We start from the raw sequence: 20215 nt of genomic DNA, 5'->3' as shown, positions 1-20215 counted from the left end.
ATCGCCTGAAATGTTTCCTCTTTTATGCACACCCTATGCTATTGCCTTGCAGTGTTGGCAAGTCACCAAAGAAATAACAAGAATTAATAAGAACATCCAAACAGTGTTTTGTTGAACTACTTTTATTCTTCCGTGGGTAATCACAGCCTATTGTGTTGGGGGTTTTCCATTAACTACAGAGAAAAAAACAAACAAACAAACAAAAGATACAAGCTGTATAAGTCTGTCTCAACAACCCACAAGATGGATTTAAAAAAAAAAAAAAAAGACATTTTCTAGTGTATGCATTCAAAGGCAAACTAGTACAAGGACTCTCTGCATTTTGGAGGAATTTGTTATCATAAATAAAAGTTCAGAGTCAAATGTTTATTTCCAGCCAGAGAAACCTGTGTCAAACCCCTTTCCTGTCCTAGCCAGCCAGCTGAGACAGTCTCTGGGTGGAGGCATCTTCATCTGATGTGAGCAGTCCTGCAACAGTTGCATCTATGCTGGAAATAGTCTCCAAATCCCATAACCTCCCAGTAGACTGGCTCACGCCGCCTAATTAGCAGGCTGAGGAGGTCCCATTGGGAAGTCCTAAGATATGCCCATGCACCTCCAGTGCAGAGTTTCAGGGACCGTAGGCTGTGTATGTGTTTAGAGAAGTGCAGGCACTGGTTTCCATTGAGAGCCTTCTTGACTTGACCATTTTAAACTCTCAATTTTCTTGATTCTAATCAGCTCTTTATATTCCTCCTAGGAATCCCACAGCTTTCCAGAGCAGACAGATGTATGAGCAAAAGCTATGATTGGATCCAAAGGTAGATGTGGAAGGGTGCTGACATGACAACGTCCTACACTAGGGCTAATCTTTTGCTGCATACCTACAAGTAGGTTAAACCCAAAAGCACTCCTGTAAGATGAGTAAATACTGTTATCTCAGAATCAGATATAAGGAAGCTGAGATGCAGAGAGGTTAATTAGGCTCATGGAGCAAGGTAGTAGCAACTCCAGAAATAGAGCCAGCACTGTATTCCACATGGTTTAACCACTAGTTAATGCTCGTTTTTCATCAGTGCTCTCCTGTTATTTTTGTGCAACCCTGATAGGAGGTGCACAAGTTACTAGAAGCAACAGGAGTGAGCGCTGGCCTGAAAGCCACATACTTAAGAAGTTTATTCTAAGCTCTGACAATGATTTGGTAGCTGACCTTGGAAAATTAACCTCAGTTTCCCCATTGTAGATTTTAAGTTAGTGCCTGTTGTAGGGTTGATCGTAACTACAATATAAGCTCTGCATTAGAAAAGCTAAAGAGGAGATTTGTTCAAACAATTCAGTTTTCTCCTAGTAGCTTCAAAATAGTGTCAATGATGAAAGCCGCTTAAGGAAGCCAGCAGAAAGGATGGGTTCGTCTAATCAGTAAACCTGCTCCTGTGCAGAGTGCCAGGGATTAAATTACCATGAACTTCAGCTCTGACGCATCATGTCCCCCACCTATCTCTCATAGAAACCATAATTCTCCAGAGATGAGAGCTACTTCGCACCTAAAAGAGAGGCATTAAACAGATATCTTTGCCCTCCTCCATTTCTCGTATTGATGAGGAGCGTCTTTAAAAGTTAAAGAGAAACCTGGAAAAGCAAAGTAAAAAATAAACAGTGCCAAGCCTGAATCTGGCCTATCCGTATGAATAATACATCAGGAATCCAACCCTGCAGCTCTCTCAGAGCCATTTTCACTCAGGCATCACTCATTAGCTCATTAGTCACAGCAGCCTTATTCTTACTAATTGATTTTACTACAATTCCCTACAATGTATGGCCAAGATCCAGCATGTCTCTGCCTGGCTTTAAAATCATTATATTGGCACAGCTTTGGAAGACACTTCAGCCCTCTCTCAAGCCTGTTGAGCATGTAAATGTTGGGTGATTCCGGGAACCAAGTTGTTGGAAGGTGGCCTTGGGGAATCAATCTGACAAGTTGTAGGCTCAAAGCACCCTGCTGAGCAGAGAGTTGTGACTTTCACACCTGGTAGCATGTCAGTCTGCTATAGATTGGAGCTGAAGATGGGTATAGAAAGCTTGGTAGCTCTCTCCACACTGGTTTCCACCTTGATACTGGACTGGGACATGAGGGATACTGGTTACTGCAGGACCTGGGACAAACAGATCAGACCAGACCGCAAGTACAAAGGGTTTCCTTAACTCTGCTGCTATTCCCAAATTCCCACCAGACCTCACTACAGCTATCCCCTCTGCCCCAGGCATGTGCTGTATGCTGTGCCTGAGAATTAGTGATGCTTTGTGTATTCACCACGACAGAAATGTAGGGAACAAACAAGAATGTAGGGAACAAGATGATTTATTTTTATAAGGAGTCTTGTTCCCTGTATGTAATGATTCACCTGGCTTTTTTTTTTTTTCCCTTTAGAATCAGTGCAGGCACCTCTTATCTCTAGGTTATTATTTCAACTAACCTCTGTGTAGCACTTAACTCTTTCTGGGTGGGACCTTCATATTTATCACTTGCCTGCCCAGTGGCCAGCACATGGATGCAGCAGTCCTATGGGGGAATCCTATGGGAGTTAATAACTACTAAGGTGCGTTCTCCCTTTCTGTTCATAACGTGCATAGAAAGGATTGATCATATATTTATAACTAGTGGGAATTTGTCTTCCTTCCTTATCAATTTTTTCTAGTTTCCTTTTTTCTTTTTGCTTTCAAGCCGGTATCTTTTCCCTTCCCATCAACCCTGACTGACTGAGGCAGTAATCACTTGTTTTGAGATTATTTGCTCCATCCAGCTTTCCAAGGCATTGTTAACAATGCAATAATGTAAATCACTTGCTCAGCTTAGCTGTCACCTGCTTTAATTATCCTCTACGTTCCTTCAAGATTTAATCCAATGAACAAGAGATACTTTCCCATCTGAGTCACTTCTCATTGACCCAGAAGGGAAGAACAAGGACAACGCATGTAAAACAGTAAATGACCTGACTGAAAGGAAGCAGCTTTGCCTCCAGGCCCTTTTCATCTCCCTCTAATACTGCAGTGTTCGGCATTGAAGCTGGAAATATCCACATGTCTTTAGCTGAGGACTGGTAGGAGTGTGTTCTCAGGTTCAGTCTGCCCACACTAGTAGAAAATGTGAGTGTCTTGAAGATATCTCCACTGCCAAGGTGATAGGCTCAGCCTATCTCCTACCAGATGCCAGAAACAACCCAGGTTTGACCTCCAGATGCTTGAAGATTTCAGGAAAATGTTTCTGACCCAAAAGCTTCTGGCTCCCAGAGCATTTCTTCCTGGTAAAGTTGAGGGAAGCAGCCCTGTGGTGATGTTTCCCAGCCAGGTGAGCAGTTCAGCTTGTCTGATGGTCCTGGCAAATGGGCAAAGGAAGATCCATGGGAGACAAGATCGGTTCACAGGCATTTGTCACAAAGCAGAGGAGCACAAACACCCTCAGCCGCAGCAGCAGCAGAATTCACACAAATCACAAAACGGTTGAGCCTGGCTCGACCTCTGGAGATTGTCTAGCCCAACCCCTCTGCTCAAAGTAGAGTCACTACAGCAGGTTTCCCAGGGCTGTGTCCAGTTGGGTTTGAATATCACTAAAGATGGAAACGCCATGATCTCTCTGGACAGATTTTCCCAGCGTTCAACCATACTTACAGTAAAGAAGGATTTTTCTCATGTTTAAATGGAATTTTCTGCATTTCAGTTTGTGCCCATTGCCTCTTGTCCTGGCACTGAGCACCACTGAAAAGAGTCTGGCTCCATCCTCTCTGCACCCTCCCTTCAGATCTTTACAGACTTTGATAAGATCTCCCCCAAGCCTTCTGTTTTCCAGACTGAAAAGTCCCAGATCTCTCAGCCTCTCCTCATAGAAGAGATGCTCCAGCCCCTTCATCATCTTCGTGGCCCTTCGTCTGATTCATGTGCAACTTGGTGTCCACCATGACCCTCATTTCCTTCTCTGCAAAGCTGCTTTTGATAGCATATGTCCATACGTTCTGTATGGTTTGCTTAAATATTTTTTATGCTTTTAATATTTTGTACCTGCTATGAAAACTGGTTTGCTGCCGTATAACTGTAAAAGTGAGATTTGATAAATGATTATAAGAAATCACATACAAACATTATGATTGAAACAATAGACAAAAGTGTAGCCAGGGGATTAGCTAGTAGAGGTAATTACAAAAGTGTAGTCAAGTGATTAACTAGTAATTACTCATAAGTTTTGCAGTTCTTTGCTTTTATGACTAGATGTTCCTGTATGCTAGATGGGAACAATGTTAAAACTGACCACATGTGATTGAAACTGCGTTAAGCTTCAAGATCAAAGAACAAGGACAAGAACAAAGACTTCAAGGACAGCCAACAATCTCAAATGGGTCGGTGGTTGTAAAAGCAGCCCTTCAACTCAAATGAATTCTTCATTGCGCATGATCGGATGTAGGCAGTACTATGATAATCAGTTATAATAATTTTTATGTATATGTATACTAATCTGATTAATATGTAATTAGTTACCCTATATAACCTGTTTGTGCTGAAGCTGTGGTATGCACGCTAGGTGGAATTATCTCCCGTGCATCCAGTGCTTCAATAAAGAATGCCTGCTTTCTAAAACTCCAAAATGAGTCTTAGAGAGTTTCTTCAATCAGCTTTTTGGTATCACTTTCTATCCTAATCAGGTCACAGTCTGTCCTCGTGCCAGGGGTTATTCCTCCCCAGATGCAAGACTTTGTGTTTCCATTTGCTGAATTTCCTGGGGTTCCCACTGTTCATTTTTCCAACCTGTTCAAGTCCCTCTGAATGGCAGCACATCCATCTGGTGCATCAACCACTCCTCCTAGTTTTGTATCATCTGCAAACTTGCTGAAAGAGAGCTCTGTCATATCATCAAGGTCATTCATGAAGATGATGAACAGTATTGACCCCAACATTGAATCCTGTGGTACCCCACTAGTGATTTGCCTCCAACTGGACTTTGTGTCACTGATCGCAAGCATCTGGGCCCAGTTGGTCCACCAGTTTTCAGTCCACCTCACTGTCCACTTATCTACCCCATACTTTGTCAGCTCATCTAGGAGGATGTTGTGGGAGACAGTGTTGAAAGTCTTAATAGGGTAGAGATAAACAGCATCCACTTCTCTCACATCATCCACCAAGCCAGTCACTTCAGCGTTGAAGGCTATCAGGCTGATGAGGCATAATTTCCCCTTTGTGAATCCATCCTGACTCCAGGATTATGGTGCTGCTTTTTGTCTTTTTCCCCACTCTCAAAATCTTGAACTTCACCACCTCATGGTCACAGCAGCCAAGGCTGCCCCCAACTTTCACATCCCCAACAAGTTCTTCCTTGTTTGCAAGTATGAGGTCCGTAAGAGTACCTCTCTATGTTGGTTCCTCGGTCACCTGGGTCGGGAAGTTGTGACCAGTGCAGTCCAAAAACCTTCTGGATTGCTACTGCCCTGCTGTGTCGCTCCTCCAGCAGATATTGGGGTGGTGAAAGCCCTCCAAGAGGCCAGGACTTGTGAATGTGAGGCTTGTTCCAGTTGTCTGAAGAAGGCCTCATGTACTTCTTCCTGCTCAGGTGGTCTGTATCAGACACCCACTACAACATCACCTATGCTGATCTGCCTGCTCATCCTGACCCATAAGCTCTCAGCTGACTCATCACCCATCTCTAGGCAGAGCTCCACATGCTTCAGCTGCTCTTCACGTACAAAGCAACTCCCTTTCCTCACCTTCCTGGCCTGCCTTTCCTAAACAGTCTGTATCCAGCCATGGCAGCACGCAATTATGTGAGCTAGCCCACCATGTCTCTGGGATCCGAAGCTTTCATGTGGTTTGGCCAGGGACTTGACCACAGGCAATACGAGGAATGACGAGAAAGCTGGGTTTGTTCAGTCTGGAAAACAGGCTGAGAAGAGAGGGCTCAGGGGGTCTAACAGCATCTGACATAAAAAAGGGTCAAAAAGAAGGCTGAGCTGGACTCTCTTTGAGGATGCCCATTGACCAAAAGTTGCAGGAAGGGAAATTCTGGTCAGATATAACAACAAATATTTCTCCATCTGAGTGTTCAAAAACTGGAACAGGAGACCAGAAAGGCTGTGGTGTCTCCATGCTTGGGGTATAGTGAAGAGAAGCTAATGCACTTCTTCCTCACCTCCAGACTCCAGATGAACTTCCTTCAGCATCATGTCCCTTAGTAGAAGGGGCTTGTGGTCCTGATATGTCAACACCCATCCCGGGACATACTACTGAGACTGTGCGGGCAGATCTGGGGCCTGCCACTGCCACCTTCCGACAAGAGGAGAAAATGCAAATGGCTGGTCCCAGCCCATTTGCCAAGGAAGGAAAGGAGGAATTTTTAGGATTATTCTGGTAGGTTTTAATTTTCACTGTTTCCAAAATTCGGGTTTCATAATCATTTGGTTCCAACCAGCTTTAGGATGAGATATCTCCATGTGAAAATAAAAAAAAGGAGAAAAATTCTGTCTGTCTAAGTTGCCTTGAACAAATCATGAGATGAATTCCAACTTGAGTAGCTACACCCTGCCCTTACAAAGAACCTGAGCACTGCAAAGCTGTCACATACAAGGTGCCACTGTCCCATATCTATTCAATGCTCGTATTTGCTTTTTTTCATCTTTCCTCTAATAGTTTGGACCGTGATACTAAATGGCTGCTGTTCCTGGAACCAGCAGGTTTAAGGGGTCTGAGCTCAGGAAGGGGTCCTGGTGCAAAACTCAGATTCTCATGCAAGAACGGGCGACTGCATCCCCGCAATTTTAGGAATGAGAAGACAGAATCGGAGCCAGGAGCACTTGGCACTCAGGGACAACAACGTGACATTGCTCTCATTGATGCGGGCATGACAAGAATCTGTGTGAAATACAGTACACCCAGTCGTTTGTGTTAATTGGCATGGAGAAGGAGAGCAAGGCACGCTACTCACACCTCTTCCCCCATGGGTTTGATGCTGGATGTGTTACATTTTAGTCGTGCTAGCTTAACTCCTTCTACACAGAGGACAAGAGTTATTAACTTAATGGCAGCTTGCATGGCCAAGCGTCCCTGTGTCATGGGAAGGGCCAGATCGCCAAACCCAAGGAGACCAAGGTACATTGTGCATCGTTTTAAATCTCTTTTCCTTGGGAGATGATAAGCAAGAAGATTGGAACATGTTTCCACAGCCACGCAAAGCACCTCCCATCTTTCCAGCCTCCTCCCATCCCAGCTGCTGCTCAGGTCAGCATTGCAGACTGGAGGTGCCATCTTCCCCCTTGCTCCCCATGGACTCTCATGTAGACCTCAACACTCATGAAATGAGGAGGAAAGAAAGTGGAGAGAGTTAGCACTGGCAGGAAGATGGAGCTCTTGATTCAGTCATTTTTTTTTTCTTCCTATAGCACCATTCAAATGTTCACTTGCAAACTATCTGCCTACACACTTTTCTTGACTGCCTGTCAAAACTAGCAAAATAATCCATTTTCTGGAGACTCCCCTCCAGTCCCAGAGCTACTTCTTCCTCCAAAACCTGTGTTTGCCATGGCTAGAGTGGAGGCCTGTCCGGAGGGACAGTAAAGAGCAGGCATGGGGAGGCAGGAATTCTCCCAGTTCAGACCCATTTGCTAGCACATGGTGACTCATACCCTGAGATGATCAGCACAGCCTTGGAATGCCAGTGAGAAACATATACAGAGCCAACTGAAACAGAAACACTGCCAACAGACTGTGTTGTTTAGTTTCCAGAAATACTTTCAGGTATTTGGTATTACGACATCTCTTAGCAAGGCTCACCTGGAAATACGGACCTTAATGAAGGAAGCAGTTCTACTAGCTCTGTGTCAAAACATTAATGGTGTCCTCTTTTAGATTTGGAGCAATGGCACCATTTCCCCGAATTTTCTGAACACCTGAAAGTGGGAAAGCCCATCCTGGGCCTGTCTAAAGATGGACAGGTCCCCATGGAGCAGCAGGAGCGGGGGACATGGGCAACAATGTGAGAAGAAAGGACGGGAACACCAGGTAGGAGCAAGGTGCAGCCTCTTGCGGGCAGGTTTCTTCTGTGACCACCTGCTGGGCAATGCCCTCCAGTCCCCAAAATACTCCCTGTCACCACTAGTGCCCTCCCATCCCCAAAAACACTTATAAGAGATGCTGAAAAATAGGGATTGCAAGGAGGGAGAGCAGTGAAGACCCTTTCCCAGGAAGGAGATAGTCCAGACTGGAGTTATCCAGACAAAAGGAAAGATTTTTTTATGTCTTTGTTTCAAACAGCCTGTGGCTGTTCCTAAGAAACTCCTGAGAGCCCATCACTGTTATTTTGCATTTGTCTTACACTCCCCAAGGAACATAATCTTCTCCCACGGGATCCAACCGGGCTCCCCAAAATAATAAAGCTTTAAACAAAAATTAGAATGACACATCTTTGCAAAGCGGCGTGAACGCTCCCCAGTTCAGGAGCGCGGGAGGGAGTCTCCAGAGCAACCAGCCCCATGTCTGTGTGTCCGCGTGTGCATCTGTCCGCAGGCAGGAGCAGGGCCAGAAGCAGCCCCTGCAGAACCGGAGCCCCAGGGAGCTCGGGAAGAGGAGCAGCTGCCCACAGACACCCACACAGGGGCCATTATATGCCCAAAATAGCCGCCCTTTCCAACAAGAAAGAACGCCGGCTCAAAGGACAAATCCCGTCTCCATTCCCAGTAGGGTCACGGGCAAGTCAATGATATTTATGAGCATGACTATTGAAGGCCAAGACAATCCCTGTTCTTTATCCATCACCAGGAAGAGATTCCAATGGCCTTGAGATGGCATGTATGGATTTATCCCTCCCTATAGTCTATAGGCTCAGCCTGATGTCCGTCCTCCTTTTGACCAGCCTGCAACCCCCAGCCCTGGGCTTTGAATCCAACCCAAGCACTTTCTTTTCACACAAAGCAAGAGATAATATCCATAATATCTGCAAAACCATCCAAAAATTTTGTACCAAGTGTACCTTTTTTATTAATTCCATATATTTTTATTAGAGTATAAGAAACAATAGGTAACGTACACTACACTTATACTTATGTTAATATATTTAAAGGAATCAATGTTTCTTTATTCTGCTTATTCTGTTACAATAAAGGTAATACACAATTACAAATCTCACATATATGTATTAGTAAAATCAACATTTCAGTGTAACTACCTCAGTGAAATGAGATCATCCAACAAAGCTGAAATAAAACGTGTCAATATTTTTTCCACAACACTTTATTGGCCTTATTGTATTTTCATGAAGTGTTTCAGTTTTGATGAAACGGTAGGGTTTGGGCTGGGAAAAGTGTTCCCTTGGAAAACATTGAACCTGGGAAGCCTGTTAAGCCTTTCATTTCTCAATTTACGCTGTCAGAGCAAAGCTGGGCAAATTAAAACGTTCAATCGGTCTCCGATGTTTCTGATTCTATGCTTTGCATGCAATTATCTGGTTAAAGGTAGCTCGCCCTTGCCTCCCTACACCGATTTCACATGTTAAAGTTTCTTCCTTGACTTGTGAGATCTGGGCTTCAAAGCATCTCTACCAAGTCTGGCAAAAGCCAGTAGATGGCAGGACCGACCCAGGGCTTCGCTTCCCTGGGCACCATGGACACTCCCAAAATGCAAAATTGGGTGTGTCTATCCCGATTCCAGTTTGATAGCCTGAGACAGCAGCTTTCCAGGGGCGAAATAACTCCTCCAGGATCAAGGAAGGATTCAGAGCCATCTTCATCCCAAACCGCTGAGACCCACGGCACTTCACCGCTGCGGATAACAGCGAAAGCACAGCCCAGCTTCAGGGTGCAAAAGCATTGGGATCATAGGAGCAAGAGGCTTGTGATAGGGCCCTAAACCTCCAAGCATCCAGATGTGCACCACATCTGCCTTTCCCAGAGACAGGAGAGCATGGATGCCTATACCTCACTCCAGCATGGAGGCACAGCCACCGGGACCAGAGCTACCAGGCTTCCCACATGGGTGGTGGGACCACAGCCTCCTTCATGGCAAATAGGGTCCCTGGGAGGCAAGACGTTTCAAATAAGCCTTAACTTGAGTAAATTAACAGCAAGCAAGGACATTCTTTGAGTGACAATGTGGATCCTTGGAGTAATGATTAAGTAACCGGCCTTATTTATTCTGGCTGTTTGTGCAAGGAAGTCACATCAGGTTTGTGTTTTCCAAAAGAAGAAATTTTGCCCTTCTGCAAAAAAAAAAAAAAAATCTCAAAAACGGTTGGAAGAACTTTGTTCATTTTTAAGTCCTCCTTTTCAGCAAACAGCAAACCAAGTGAATCTGGGTGGGAAGGGGCTGGTGCCGCAGTAAGCTTTGAGCACGTAGGTACAGACAATACACAAAAATGAGAGCCCTTGCGACACTGGCATAGTGGTAGACAGCAGCAGTTGCCGTTGAAATACAGCCATTTCCAGGATGGAAGCACAGAAACCATTTTCTCATTAGCACGCTCCAAAAAGGGCAGGTATTTGACTTAAGCTTTTCTTATTTTCCAGTGAAAACTGTTCCGGGATATTTTACGCGGAGCAAAGCTGCCTCCCCTCGTAAACTCTCGCCTTGTCAGAAAAGGTGAAGATCTGAGTTTTCTGCTGAGATTTCGATCTCTAATTCCACAGTCCAAGTAAACACATTCAAAGCACTTAAAGGCTGTCCCACCATGGCCCTCAAGTTCCAAAGCAGGCATGTGGTTTAACAAGCCACTAGTTTTAATGCTCTGTAAATGCTGGGTTCTTGCTATTTATTTTCTTCTTATTATTAATGTTTTTAATTACTACAGCTGCACATTTTCAGGCCTTTCACTCCTGGGCTTTATGACAGCTGCGGTTCACATGATTTCTGGTGCTGGGGATTTGGGGGCAAAAAAAAATAATCTATAGTAGGACCAGAAATTGTGAGAGTTGGCAGAACTGATCATATGATGCTTGGGATTAAACTGTTGAATAACATCTCTTGCATTTGACAAGCCATCATACCCTCCCTCTCTCTCAAATATACATATATCTATCAGAGAGATCTTTGCCACGTGTTCAAAAGGAAAAACTGCAAATATCTCTTCTTCCATATACTAAGCGTACAGGAATATAGCACATGAGGAGGACAGAAAGACAAAAAGAGAGTGAAGCGGAAAAAAAAATATCTCCATATGCAATCTATTCATTATCTATAGGCTCAAGAACACGTGTGAAGTGACCTTCAGATCTGTCCCCTGGCAATACCGTTAATATAACTTGCTATTTGTATAGGGTAAGCAAGCTATTTGTATAGGGTAAGTAGCCTGCCGAATGCTCTTCCTGCCAGCCCTCGTTCCCTTGCATAACCGAGTCCTTGGCAGGAGCAAACTCCGAAATGCCACAATAGGAAGGAGATGGCCATTGCAGGAGGCAACCAGGTCTCATAACCCTGCTCGTAGCTTCAGCCCATGGGGTTGTCCAGTGTGGCATCCTCAAGAGCCTCGGAAAGGCATGAACAGGCATTAGGACACAGCTGTGCTGATGGCTTTTAAGTTTAGCTCTTTGCTCACAGCAGAGGTGGTGTGAGGGTAATTTGAGTCCAAAACCAAGATACCTTTTACCAGGTGGCTAGAAAAGAGTTACAGCCCCATTACTTGCAAGGTAGAGTACTCTGGGTGCTGCCTTGGTCTCACTACAGCATCTACTCACAGCAAGCGGCGAGGAACAAATTAACCCTGCAAACGAGGTTTCTAAACCTCTTGGGAGGAAGGCTCAGGCACAGGGAAGCTTGGGAATATTTACCCCATTTCTAGCAATTTTCTCCCCAGTTTTCCCTGTGCTATCTGTGCATAGCAGAGGTGTGGCGCACCTCGAGCCCTGTGGTCCCAGCAGGTCCCAGCAGGTGAGGGAGGATGCATTAACCAGAGGAAGGCACATCTGAGGACCAAGGAGACAAGCAATGCGTTCTTACCAAACTCATCACCTAATTGCAGGTCACGTCACGATGACCAGTCCCTCCTGTTGTAAAGGTTGTCATTAGCATGTGTCATTTTAATTAAAAGACAGGGAGAAGGCGGAGGAAAAAACACGTAACCACTTTTGTTGCAAATATTTCTGTACATCTGCACACCATCTTTCAAAAGAAGCCGTTTAACGCTTATTTAAGTGGGACAGAGGTATAATTGAACAGTGTGTGCAGCTTGAGAGGCTTTTGGTTGTTTTTTTGACACAAAACAGGAGAACCACATACAAGGAGGGCATGGTTAGAGAGTGCCAATACTACACCTGATTTTTGCTGCTAGAAGAGAAAAAAGCCCACTGCACCTCTGATCAATCAGTGGAAGCGACAGCAAGATTTCACCTGACAGTTTAAGGCTCAATTTTGGCTTGTTTTGTCTAGCAGGTCCACAGGTAGGCAAAGCAGGTAGGAAACCAGCACAACGCAGAGACGGCAGGAGGACACAACTCCCATGGGATGGCTGAGAACTTCCAGAAGCAACACTGCCGAAAGACCTGGGAAGATCCTGGGATCTGTGGGACAGCAGGAGTGGCAGGTTTGGTGGTGAAGTCACCTTCTGCAGTCCACGTGCACCATCAGCCAGGGATTGCAGGTTGAACCTACAGATCTGAGTATTGATATCTTTGCCTCTGACTTCACTAAATTTTGCAAACAGACCTGTTGCCCTGGATTATTTAGGTATCGATGTTATTGTGTATCACCATCACAAGTCCAAAGTAGGGAAATCGAGGCACCAAGTCTTTGTAACATGCAGACTAATTTTTAGAGGTCCTGTTCCCAGTGCGCTTGCTCCGTTAGGAGTAATGGGGTTGACTCAAGACCCCAATAACTGGCATTTTTCACTAAAATGCACCTGGAAAAGGCGATTTCCAAGACAGGTGAAACAAGGTGGCCCAGGGGTGTTTATTAGAAAGGACAGCAACAGGGAGGAGATGGCCTTGCCGCTCAGAGGTGAGCTGGAAGGAATGCTGAGATGAAGGACTCAAAAGCCGCTTGAGAGGGTAAGAGGCCCTCGTGCCAGGCATAGTATTTGGGTTTTCCATAACAGCCGTTTCTAATCTCTCTGTCTGGAGCAAGGAAACACACACAGCACACGTCCCATCTCAGGTAACAACAGGAGCATGTTTATTCAGGTCTGGCACTTACAGAGCTCGGAAGGACAAGGTACATGTCATTTGTTTTCCAGAAAAGTCAGCCCAGGATCAGAAGAAACGAAACGGGTTTATAAAAAGAGACTGCAGCTGCAAGGGGCTGGGAATGTGTCTCCCTTCGGGTCATGCATTCCCGATGCCCGGGCCACCCATGTGCTGGAGCACGCCGGTGCCAGGCACCTCCACGGAGGTGAGAGGCAGGAACGTCTGAACGCTTGACCGGGTGGTGTCTGGGATTAATCGGTTCTCGGCGAGTCCCAGCCTTGTTTTAACCAACCTTAGAAACGAGGGGGGGGGTATTAGGTATAAAAGCAGAAACCCTTCCAAAACGATCCACCTTTGCCAAGGAGGTGTGAGAGTGCAATGGGGTATGTCCACAGAAGGAGGAGAACAGCTTGGCCAAACTGCCCAGGTCTCCGATGCTGGAAGAGCATAAAGTCTGGGAAATAACCATCTTGGAAGCCTGCTGAGAAGTAGAGGATCTCCTTGCAGACAGCGACAGAGAAGATATTGGCTAATGAGACCCGCGACGGCCCGTGGAAGACGGCTCTTCCTCGGCCAGCCCCATCACTCGCGAGCCCTGAGGACATAGATGAAGCTAACGAGGACCCCCAAGGCCAGGACCGCGTAGCTGGCTTTCACGCTGCTGGAACCACTGATGTTGCAGAGGAAGGAGTCGCAGCAGTAAACGGAGGCAGCCGCTATGCCGAGGTTAATCCCAGCGCTGGGGCAAATGGGAGAGCATCCTTTGGAGATGGACTGGCCAGACTTGCTGCCTGAATTTAGGTTGGGGCAGGGGGGGGAAAAGGAAGAAAAGCAAAAAGAGACAGGTTTAGAATGTTTCTCAGCTTTCTGATCACCTGTTCTGCAAAGGAAATAACAGTACTGAAATAGCTGAAGAGTCACAGGCGGCACGGAGAGGATGAAGCGCTTCTCGGCATCAGGCTGCGGCAGCAATCTCAGCCAGCCCACACGTTTCAAGGAACACCCGTGATAACCACCCACACAGACCCTAGAGACCAAGCAACACCCCAGGGACACCCCTTCCACGCTGTCGGCCAAAGTTTGGCCGCAACGGCTCCCGTGAAGAATCTCAAAAATCCCACTCGAGCTTGACCCTGGGACTCCTCAAGCGAGACAGAGAGCATGGGGCATAGGGAGCGCCAGGGAAGCGCTTGTGAGCAAAGTCTGCGTCTCAAGCATCGGCTGCGAGAGAGGCACGGCACACATTTAGCAGCAGGAAATAGGAAACCATTAGCACCGTGCTAAGACGACAGGTTTAGAAAAGCTCCCAGCCTCCATTTGTGCACGCACGACCCGCCCACGTTGTGGACCCTGCAACTCGGGCATGCAACAGCCCTCCCTCCTCTAAGGGAGAGCAAAGCAAGCCAGGCTGGGCTCTGGGCTCTGCAATGACACCAGGAGACCTGCCAGAGCAGCCTGCTTCCCTAAAAGCAGCAGCTGGGAAGCACAGAACCCCCCCCCCATCCCCGATCTTTCCTGGCACTTAGGGAGGAAACCTGCAAATCTCCCTTCCTGGCAACCCCACCTCGTCCACGGAGAGCAAAGAAGCAAAGGCGGGACTCGGGGATGAACAGCCTGAACACAGGGCAAAAGCAGGAAAGGCAACCCCGGGGCTTCCTACAGAGGAAGCTGGCAGCATCCTCCACACTTTCACTTATTCATCAGCAACCTCCCCGCCCCCACCCCAAAATTCCCCTCGGACTCCCGGCATCGGTGCAGGCACGTGGGCTTTAACGTGACTCTGTCTAGCAGCACGTCCCTCGTAAAAATTCCCTCGCGATGGTCCGACTCTCAGCTGCGAAGCAGAACTTTTCCCCTTTTCCCAGCCGAAGGAAGGAAAGCCTTCCTGCCGCTCAGCAGGTGACCCAGGAGAGCAGCCAAGAGGGGCAGAGGAAGGTCCTGTCACCACTCACCGATTCCCACTCCGACATATGTCGTCACGCAGTGGTTTTCATTCTCCCCGCACTTGACAGGCGTCAGGCAGGCCCAGTTGGAGGATGCATCCGAGCACGAAAAGCAGATGAGCGTGTGGGCTGCAAGGGAAAGGCACACCTCGGTTAGGAGCTGGTGGGAAGACCTCTTCGCTTGGCCGTCCCCACCTCTGACACACGGCACGCACCGCTCCTGGCCCCAGCCACGCTTGCTATTTCGGCTGTATCGATCTGCGATAAGATTTTTTTTCTCCCCCAAAACTTGAACAAGTGACGGGTTCAAGCATAAGGAATACATTTCAAGCTCTTGGAGGGATCAGCTGTCAGCTAAAGCCTCAATACAACCACAGGTCAACCTGATACTTTATGGCATCCTCCCATTTGCCCCAAAAGCGGGTTCAAGCTACAGCTGCCAACTTGAAACTAAACAATGGAGGCAAGTTCAGGCCTGCAACCTGGAGCCTGAGATTTGGGCTTATTCAGCTCAGCTACCATGGACACTGATGGGAAATGGTCCAGGCGTGACCATGGGTTCAAGCTTTCTGTGACCTGCCTTTGGCAGCAGGGCACAAAGCTCAGGCTACGCTTGAGCTAGCGCATGTGGTGGAAACGATTTCTCAGCTAGAGCAAGACCAGCGTTGCAGCAAGACCTGCAAGGACTTGCACTGTCCCACTACCCAGGGAGTCATAGCACTATGAGGGCAGCATATGCAACCAACGTTTTTAATCTGGAGCAGGGGGATAGCAAAAAAAGCATGCCTTCCTCCACGGCAGGTCCCCTAAAATGGTTTATCCTACCCCAGCAGGATGGACTGCACCAGCTGGCTCCCCTCCCTCATCCTTCAGATCTGCCCAAGAAAGAGGAAAGATTGGAAAATAGCATTCAGTGGTGGGAAATGGTTGTAGAAACAGCCTGGACCAGTGACTCAGCAGGGACATATGCACTTTGCAGTGGACGGATGATCTTCTCTGTATTTTACATACGAGAACATCACATCCACACTGCAATTGTTGACCTACATATGCAGACAGATGAGGTCTGTTCCCGATGTTTCACGGCCTCTGACTTCTGAGCACTCAAGACAGCAAGCCTTTCCACGAGGTACAGCCTTTCTCTTCAGCGTTTACAGGATGCAAACCAGAGTGGGGGCTGATGCAGGATGGGAAGTGCAAGGCAGCATCGTTCCTGCTCCTACGTCTTTCAGCCCCACCACAAACAGATTATCCTAAGGAGGTGAAGTCGGTGAAGCCCTGGGAGAGCTTGCTGAGGCTCAGCAGTCCCTGTTATGGAGTATTTTGAAGAATAAATTGAACAAATATTGGTCAGCAGCTGTCCCACTCTGCCGTGGGACTGCATGACCTCTTGAGGTTCTTCTCAATCCTGTTTCTCTCAGGAAAAAAAAAAGCTTTTTACAAGAAAATTGGGGAAAAAATAACAATTGTTTCCAGAGGAATGACTTTTGAGCAGCCATGGCCAAAGCAGGGAAAGAAAACAAAAACCTAATCTCAGGGAAACAGACTAAAGCAGGTTAGTGGGCGATCCTGAATGTCACATCGGGGCAGCCAAACGACTCTGCTTTGGAGATGAAGCCAACCCCACAACCCTCTAAGCAAGAATTTCCTGGACTGTCTCATACATCCTCCAACAATCATCAGTCTCCCATGATCCTTGCAACAAAACCGAGTTACCCGAGCATGCCAACCCAGCAGCCACAACCTACATGCAGCACCCAGGATTACAGGGCCACCAGTTGAGTCTACAGCCCCAGGAGAGATTCATCAGTGGACTCTGCCTTGGGATCTAGGAGAAGGGGAGGAGGACAGAGCCAGCCATTGAGTCTACAGCCTGCTATTGTCCCTTGCTGAGCCCTCAGAGCATTTCCATGGCTTGGCCAAAACTCAGTCTGGAACCTCTGAGTGAAGGCCAGCTCTCTCCTGCTCCCTTTTTCCCAGCACGTTTCTGCTCTCAAGTCTCAGGTGACCTGGCACAAACCCTTCTCCTTGCAACCACCCTGAGGGCAAAGTGAGGAGGCAAACTGACTCATCCCATTTCACAGGAACCTTCTGCAACCCGGAATGAAGTGGATTACAGGTTTCTTGTGTGCATTATGGCAGGACGTATGTCCCCATATGTATTTGCTCACTATGCTGAACGCAGGAGTCGAGTGGTGCAGTCCTATTCATTCAGGCTTAGAGGTTCCAGATACAAACACATGAGAAATATTTGTACATGCACATAAAAGTGCCTTTAGGCATGAAATTCTCTGCCACGTGACTAAATCTGTGCTCCTACCACAGCATCTCCTACCTGTCCCCATGTTTTTCTGTGTCACACCTACCTATTACCCCTTGTCTTAATATAGACAAAACCTTTCCAGCAGAGGCAAGTCTTTCAACGTAGTTTAAGAGAGGAAATGCGCAGTAATAGCTAGTGCCACTTTCTGCCCCAGCAAAACAGAAAACTAAATAACCCACTGCAGAGTTAAGAGAGCAAGCAGGCTGAGTGTTTTAGACAAAAGGCACAAGAGGGGTGGCAGAATTATTTGATGCAGCTGGAAAGAGAGCAAAGAGTTGGAGCTCAAGGCTACAAAAAAAGAAGAAAGAAAAAAAAAAAAGCCCAAGACTGAACAATGCAAAAGGGAAGCCTCGTTTTCACCAGAAAATGCAGTGTTCTTCCACAGTAAGAATTTATGTGTTTATTTGTTTGCTGCTCGGCTCCTCGGAGGAACAAAGAGCTCCCAAAACAGAGCCGATCATTTGGGGGAATTCCTCAGATAAGAGGTTGAAGCCATTCTTGTAAAGAGCAATGCAGGGGGAAAGAAAAAAAAAAAAGCCTTTGAAAACCCGCTCTGAAGCTCAGCAGCACCGTTGAAAAATGCTGTTGCTTCGGCAGCTCTTCCATTTGGTCCCTATGCCGAACGCTCTTTCCTTTTCCATTGCTCTTAGACAAGAACCTTACACACCATATGCAAGATCTTCAGGGCACTTTGAGCAGGGGGGTAAAGCTTTCTGCAAAAGACTCCCTGGTTTTGCTGGAAGCCTTTGGGGATAAAGCTGGCCTTTTGCCTGGCTAAGAACTTTAAAGCTGAAAGTGGGGGGGGTTTGGGGGGGGGGGGGGAAGTGAAACCCCTTACTGCCTTGGCCTGGACAGCCCATCCTCCCAACTGGAACGGAGCACATGACAGTTGGGTTCTGACGGAGACCCGACCCAACGCTTGAATTTCCAATTGCTTCCCGGACTCCATGGGGAGGGGGGCACGGGAAGGGCAGCAAACAACTAGTTTCTTCTTACCGGTCTCCTCAGGAAACAAGAAGGGCCCATGTTTCCTGAGCAGGGGCTCGGAGGGCCCAGAACTCTCCTGTTTGCTCTTTGTTTGGCTTCTCCAAGCATCGACATATGGAAACAATATGGGGTTTTGCACGGCCCCATGGAGTTTGGATAGTCAGGAATGGAGTCATTGGGAAGGCGGGGATTGCAGCCTCTGCGACTTGGACAACTTGCAGTTTAATGCCCAGCAACAGGAAGCACGTTCTCCCCCGTTTCGGTGGCAGCCCCAAGATGCGCTCTACAGGGCATGGTCCCTTGGGGGTCACCTCCCCACACGCTGGCCACCGCAGCCTGCCCCGAAGGATGCTGGGGGGGGGGGGGGGTGGGGGGGCAGGAGCCAGGATCACGAGTGGCTCTGCCCAGACTTTGCTCCATCAGCCATTGCCGGGGCTGGGCTCCATCTCCCCTCCACCCTCCTTCCCCTCGGCTGCATCTCAGCCCATTTCGGCGCCGTTATCCCGGCTCGCTGCACCGAAAAGGGGGAGCGGAGCCGGCCCTGGTCTTTGTTCGAGCTGCAGCTGGGAAAAGCTCCAAAATATCTACATGCACAGCTGGAGATGCATACCTATACATACAGGCACGGAAGCCCTGAAGTTCCTGCTTCAAGAGGGACACTGCTGCGAGGCAGATCTTGGAAAGACACCCCCCCACACACCCCGCGCAAAACCCCGGCACGGCTCAGCTCTGCCCCCCCCCCCCCCCCCCCAGCCCCTTTGCAACCCTCACCCCCCCCGCAAACCTCCAACTTCCAGAGCCCACCCTGCAAGACGCAGCACACCCCTCCCCCCCCCCCACATTCGCTCCCAAACCCAGGGCTGGGGAAGGACTGGAGGACCTCGGGGAGAGATGGTGGTGGCGGGGGGCATCCCCCCACACACCACCCCTTACCTCTCTCCACGCACAGCACCGCAGCCAGCACAGCGAACAGGAGCGCCTTCATGGTGCGGCGGTGGGGCCAGCGGAGATGCGCAGGGCGGCTGGCTGCGCACAAGGTTGGCGGCAGGGCCGAGCGCCGGGGGTGGGGAAAGGCCAGCGGCCCCGCCCCGCGGGCCGGCCCCTGCCCCGCACCGCCTTCCCCCACCGCCTACCCCGGCCCCGCCTGGTTTCGTTTCCCCGCTCCGGAGAGCCGGGGCCGGGGAAGGGGGCAGTCTCTGTGGCGCCTGTGCTTGCTAGCGCCTGGCCCGCTGAGGGGGCTTAGAGCCACGCGGGAGCAGAGCCAGCTCTCCCCCCGGCCCTGCCCCAAATGCTTTTTCCATCCCCCTTTCGGGTCCCCTCTATTTCCCTGAGGGGAGAGACGGGAGCGGGAGGGCTGCCTGCATGCCGGGCGCCACTCATGCACAGCCTTTTCCAAGTGCAACCCCCTGCGTCCCCGGCTCCCTTCATCCAGAGGACCTGCTGCGTTCATGCCTCCCTTCCCTCCTCCATGCATCTTCATTCACAGATCCCCTGAGAACGCACCCCACCCCCATACATTCACAACCGCCCTATACATACCCATGCCCTGCCAGCACAAATGCCTGTGTGCAGGGCTCCCTTCGTGCATGGATCTCCTGCATAAAAGAACCCCTGAATGCACAAGACCCCTGTATGCATGACACCCCCTCTTCATGCATAACCCCTCCGCATGCACAGCCCCCATGCAAGACCCAAGCAGACAGGCTACCAACTTCCCTAGCCGTTTACCAGAGCCTAATGGGATTAGACATACAGGGTTGGGAAGCTTGAAGGTGCAAGGGCCCAGCAGCTGGGGTGGCACGGGAAAGCCTGGGCTGCTTGCCAGGATGGGCCTTCAGAGC

The 20215-nt window shown here is 48.5% G+C and overlaps 1 protein-coding gene across 1 annotated transcript; it reads right to left on the bottom strand.

Annotated features, from left to right (window-relative positions):
* Window positions 1-13088: 13088 nt before the first annotated feature.
* On the bottom strand, window positions 13089-19452 carry LOC115340420 (lymphocyte antigen 6E). Its single transcript, XM_030012013.2, has 3 exons — window positions 19308-19452; window positions 15074-15193; window positions 13089-13912 (listed from the first exon to the last, which is right to left on the bottom strand). Exons 1-3 carry the CDS (start codon window positions 19357-19359, stop codon window positions 13704-13706), a joined length of 381 nt encoding a protein of 126 aa, XP_029867873.1. The 5' UTR covers window positions 19360-19452; the 3' UTR covers window positions 13089-13703.
* Window positions 19453-20215: the final 763 nt, after the last annotated feature.

This window comes from Aquila chrysaetos, chromosome 4 (genome assembly GCF_900496995.4).
Source record: "Aquila chrysaetos chrysaetos chromosome 4, bAquChr1.4, whole genome shotgun sequence".
In the NCBI taxonomy this organism is placed as follows: domain Eukaryota; kingdom Metazoa; phylum Chordata; class Aves; order Accipitriformes; family Accipitridae; genus Aquila; species Aquila chrysaetos.
The sequence above is the reverse complement of the archived record's forward strand: the minus strand, read 5'-3'. Positions and strand labels throughout refer to the sequence as shown.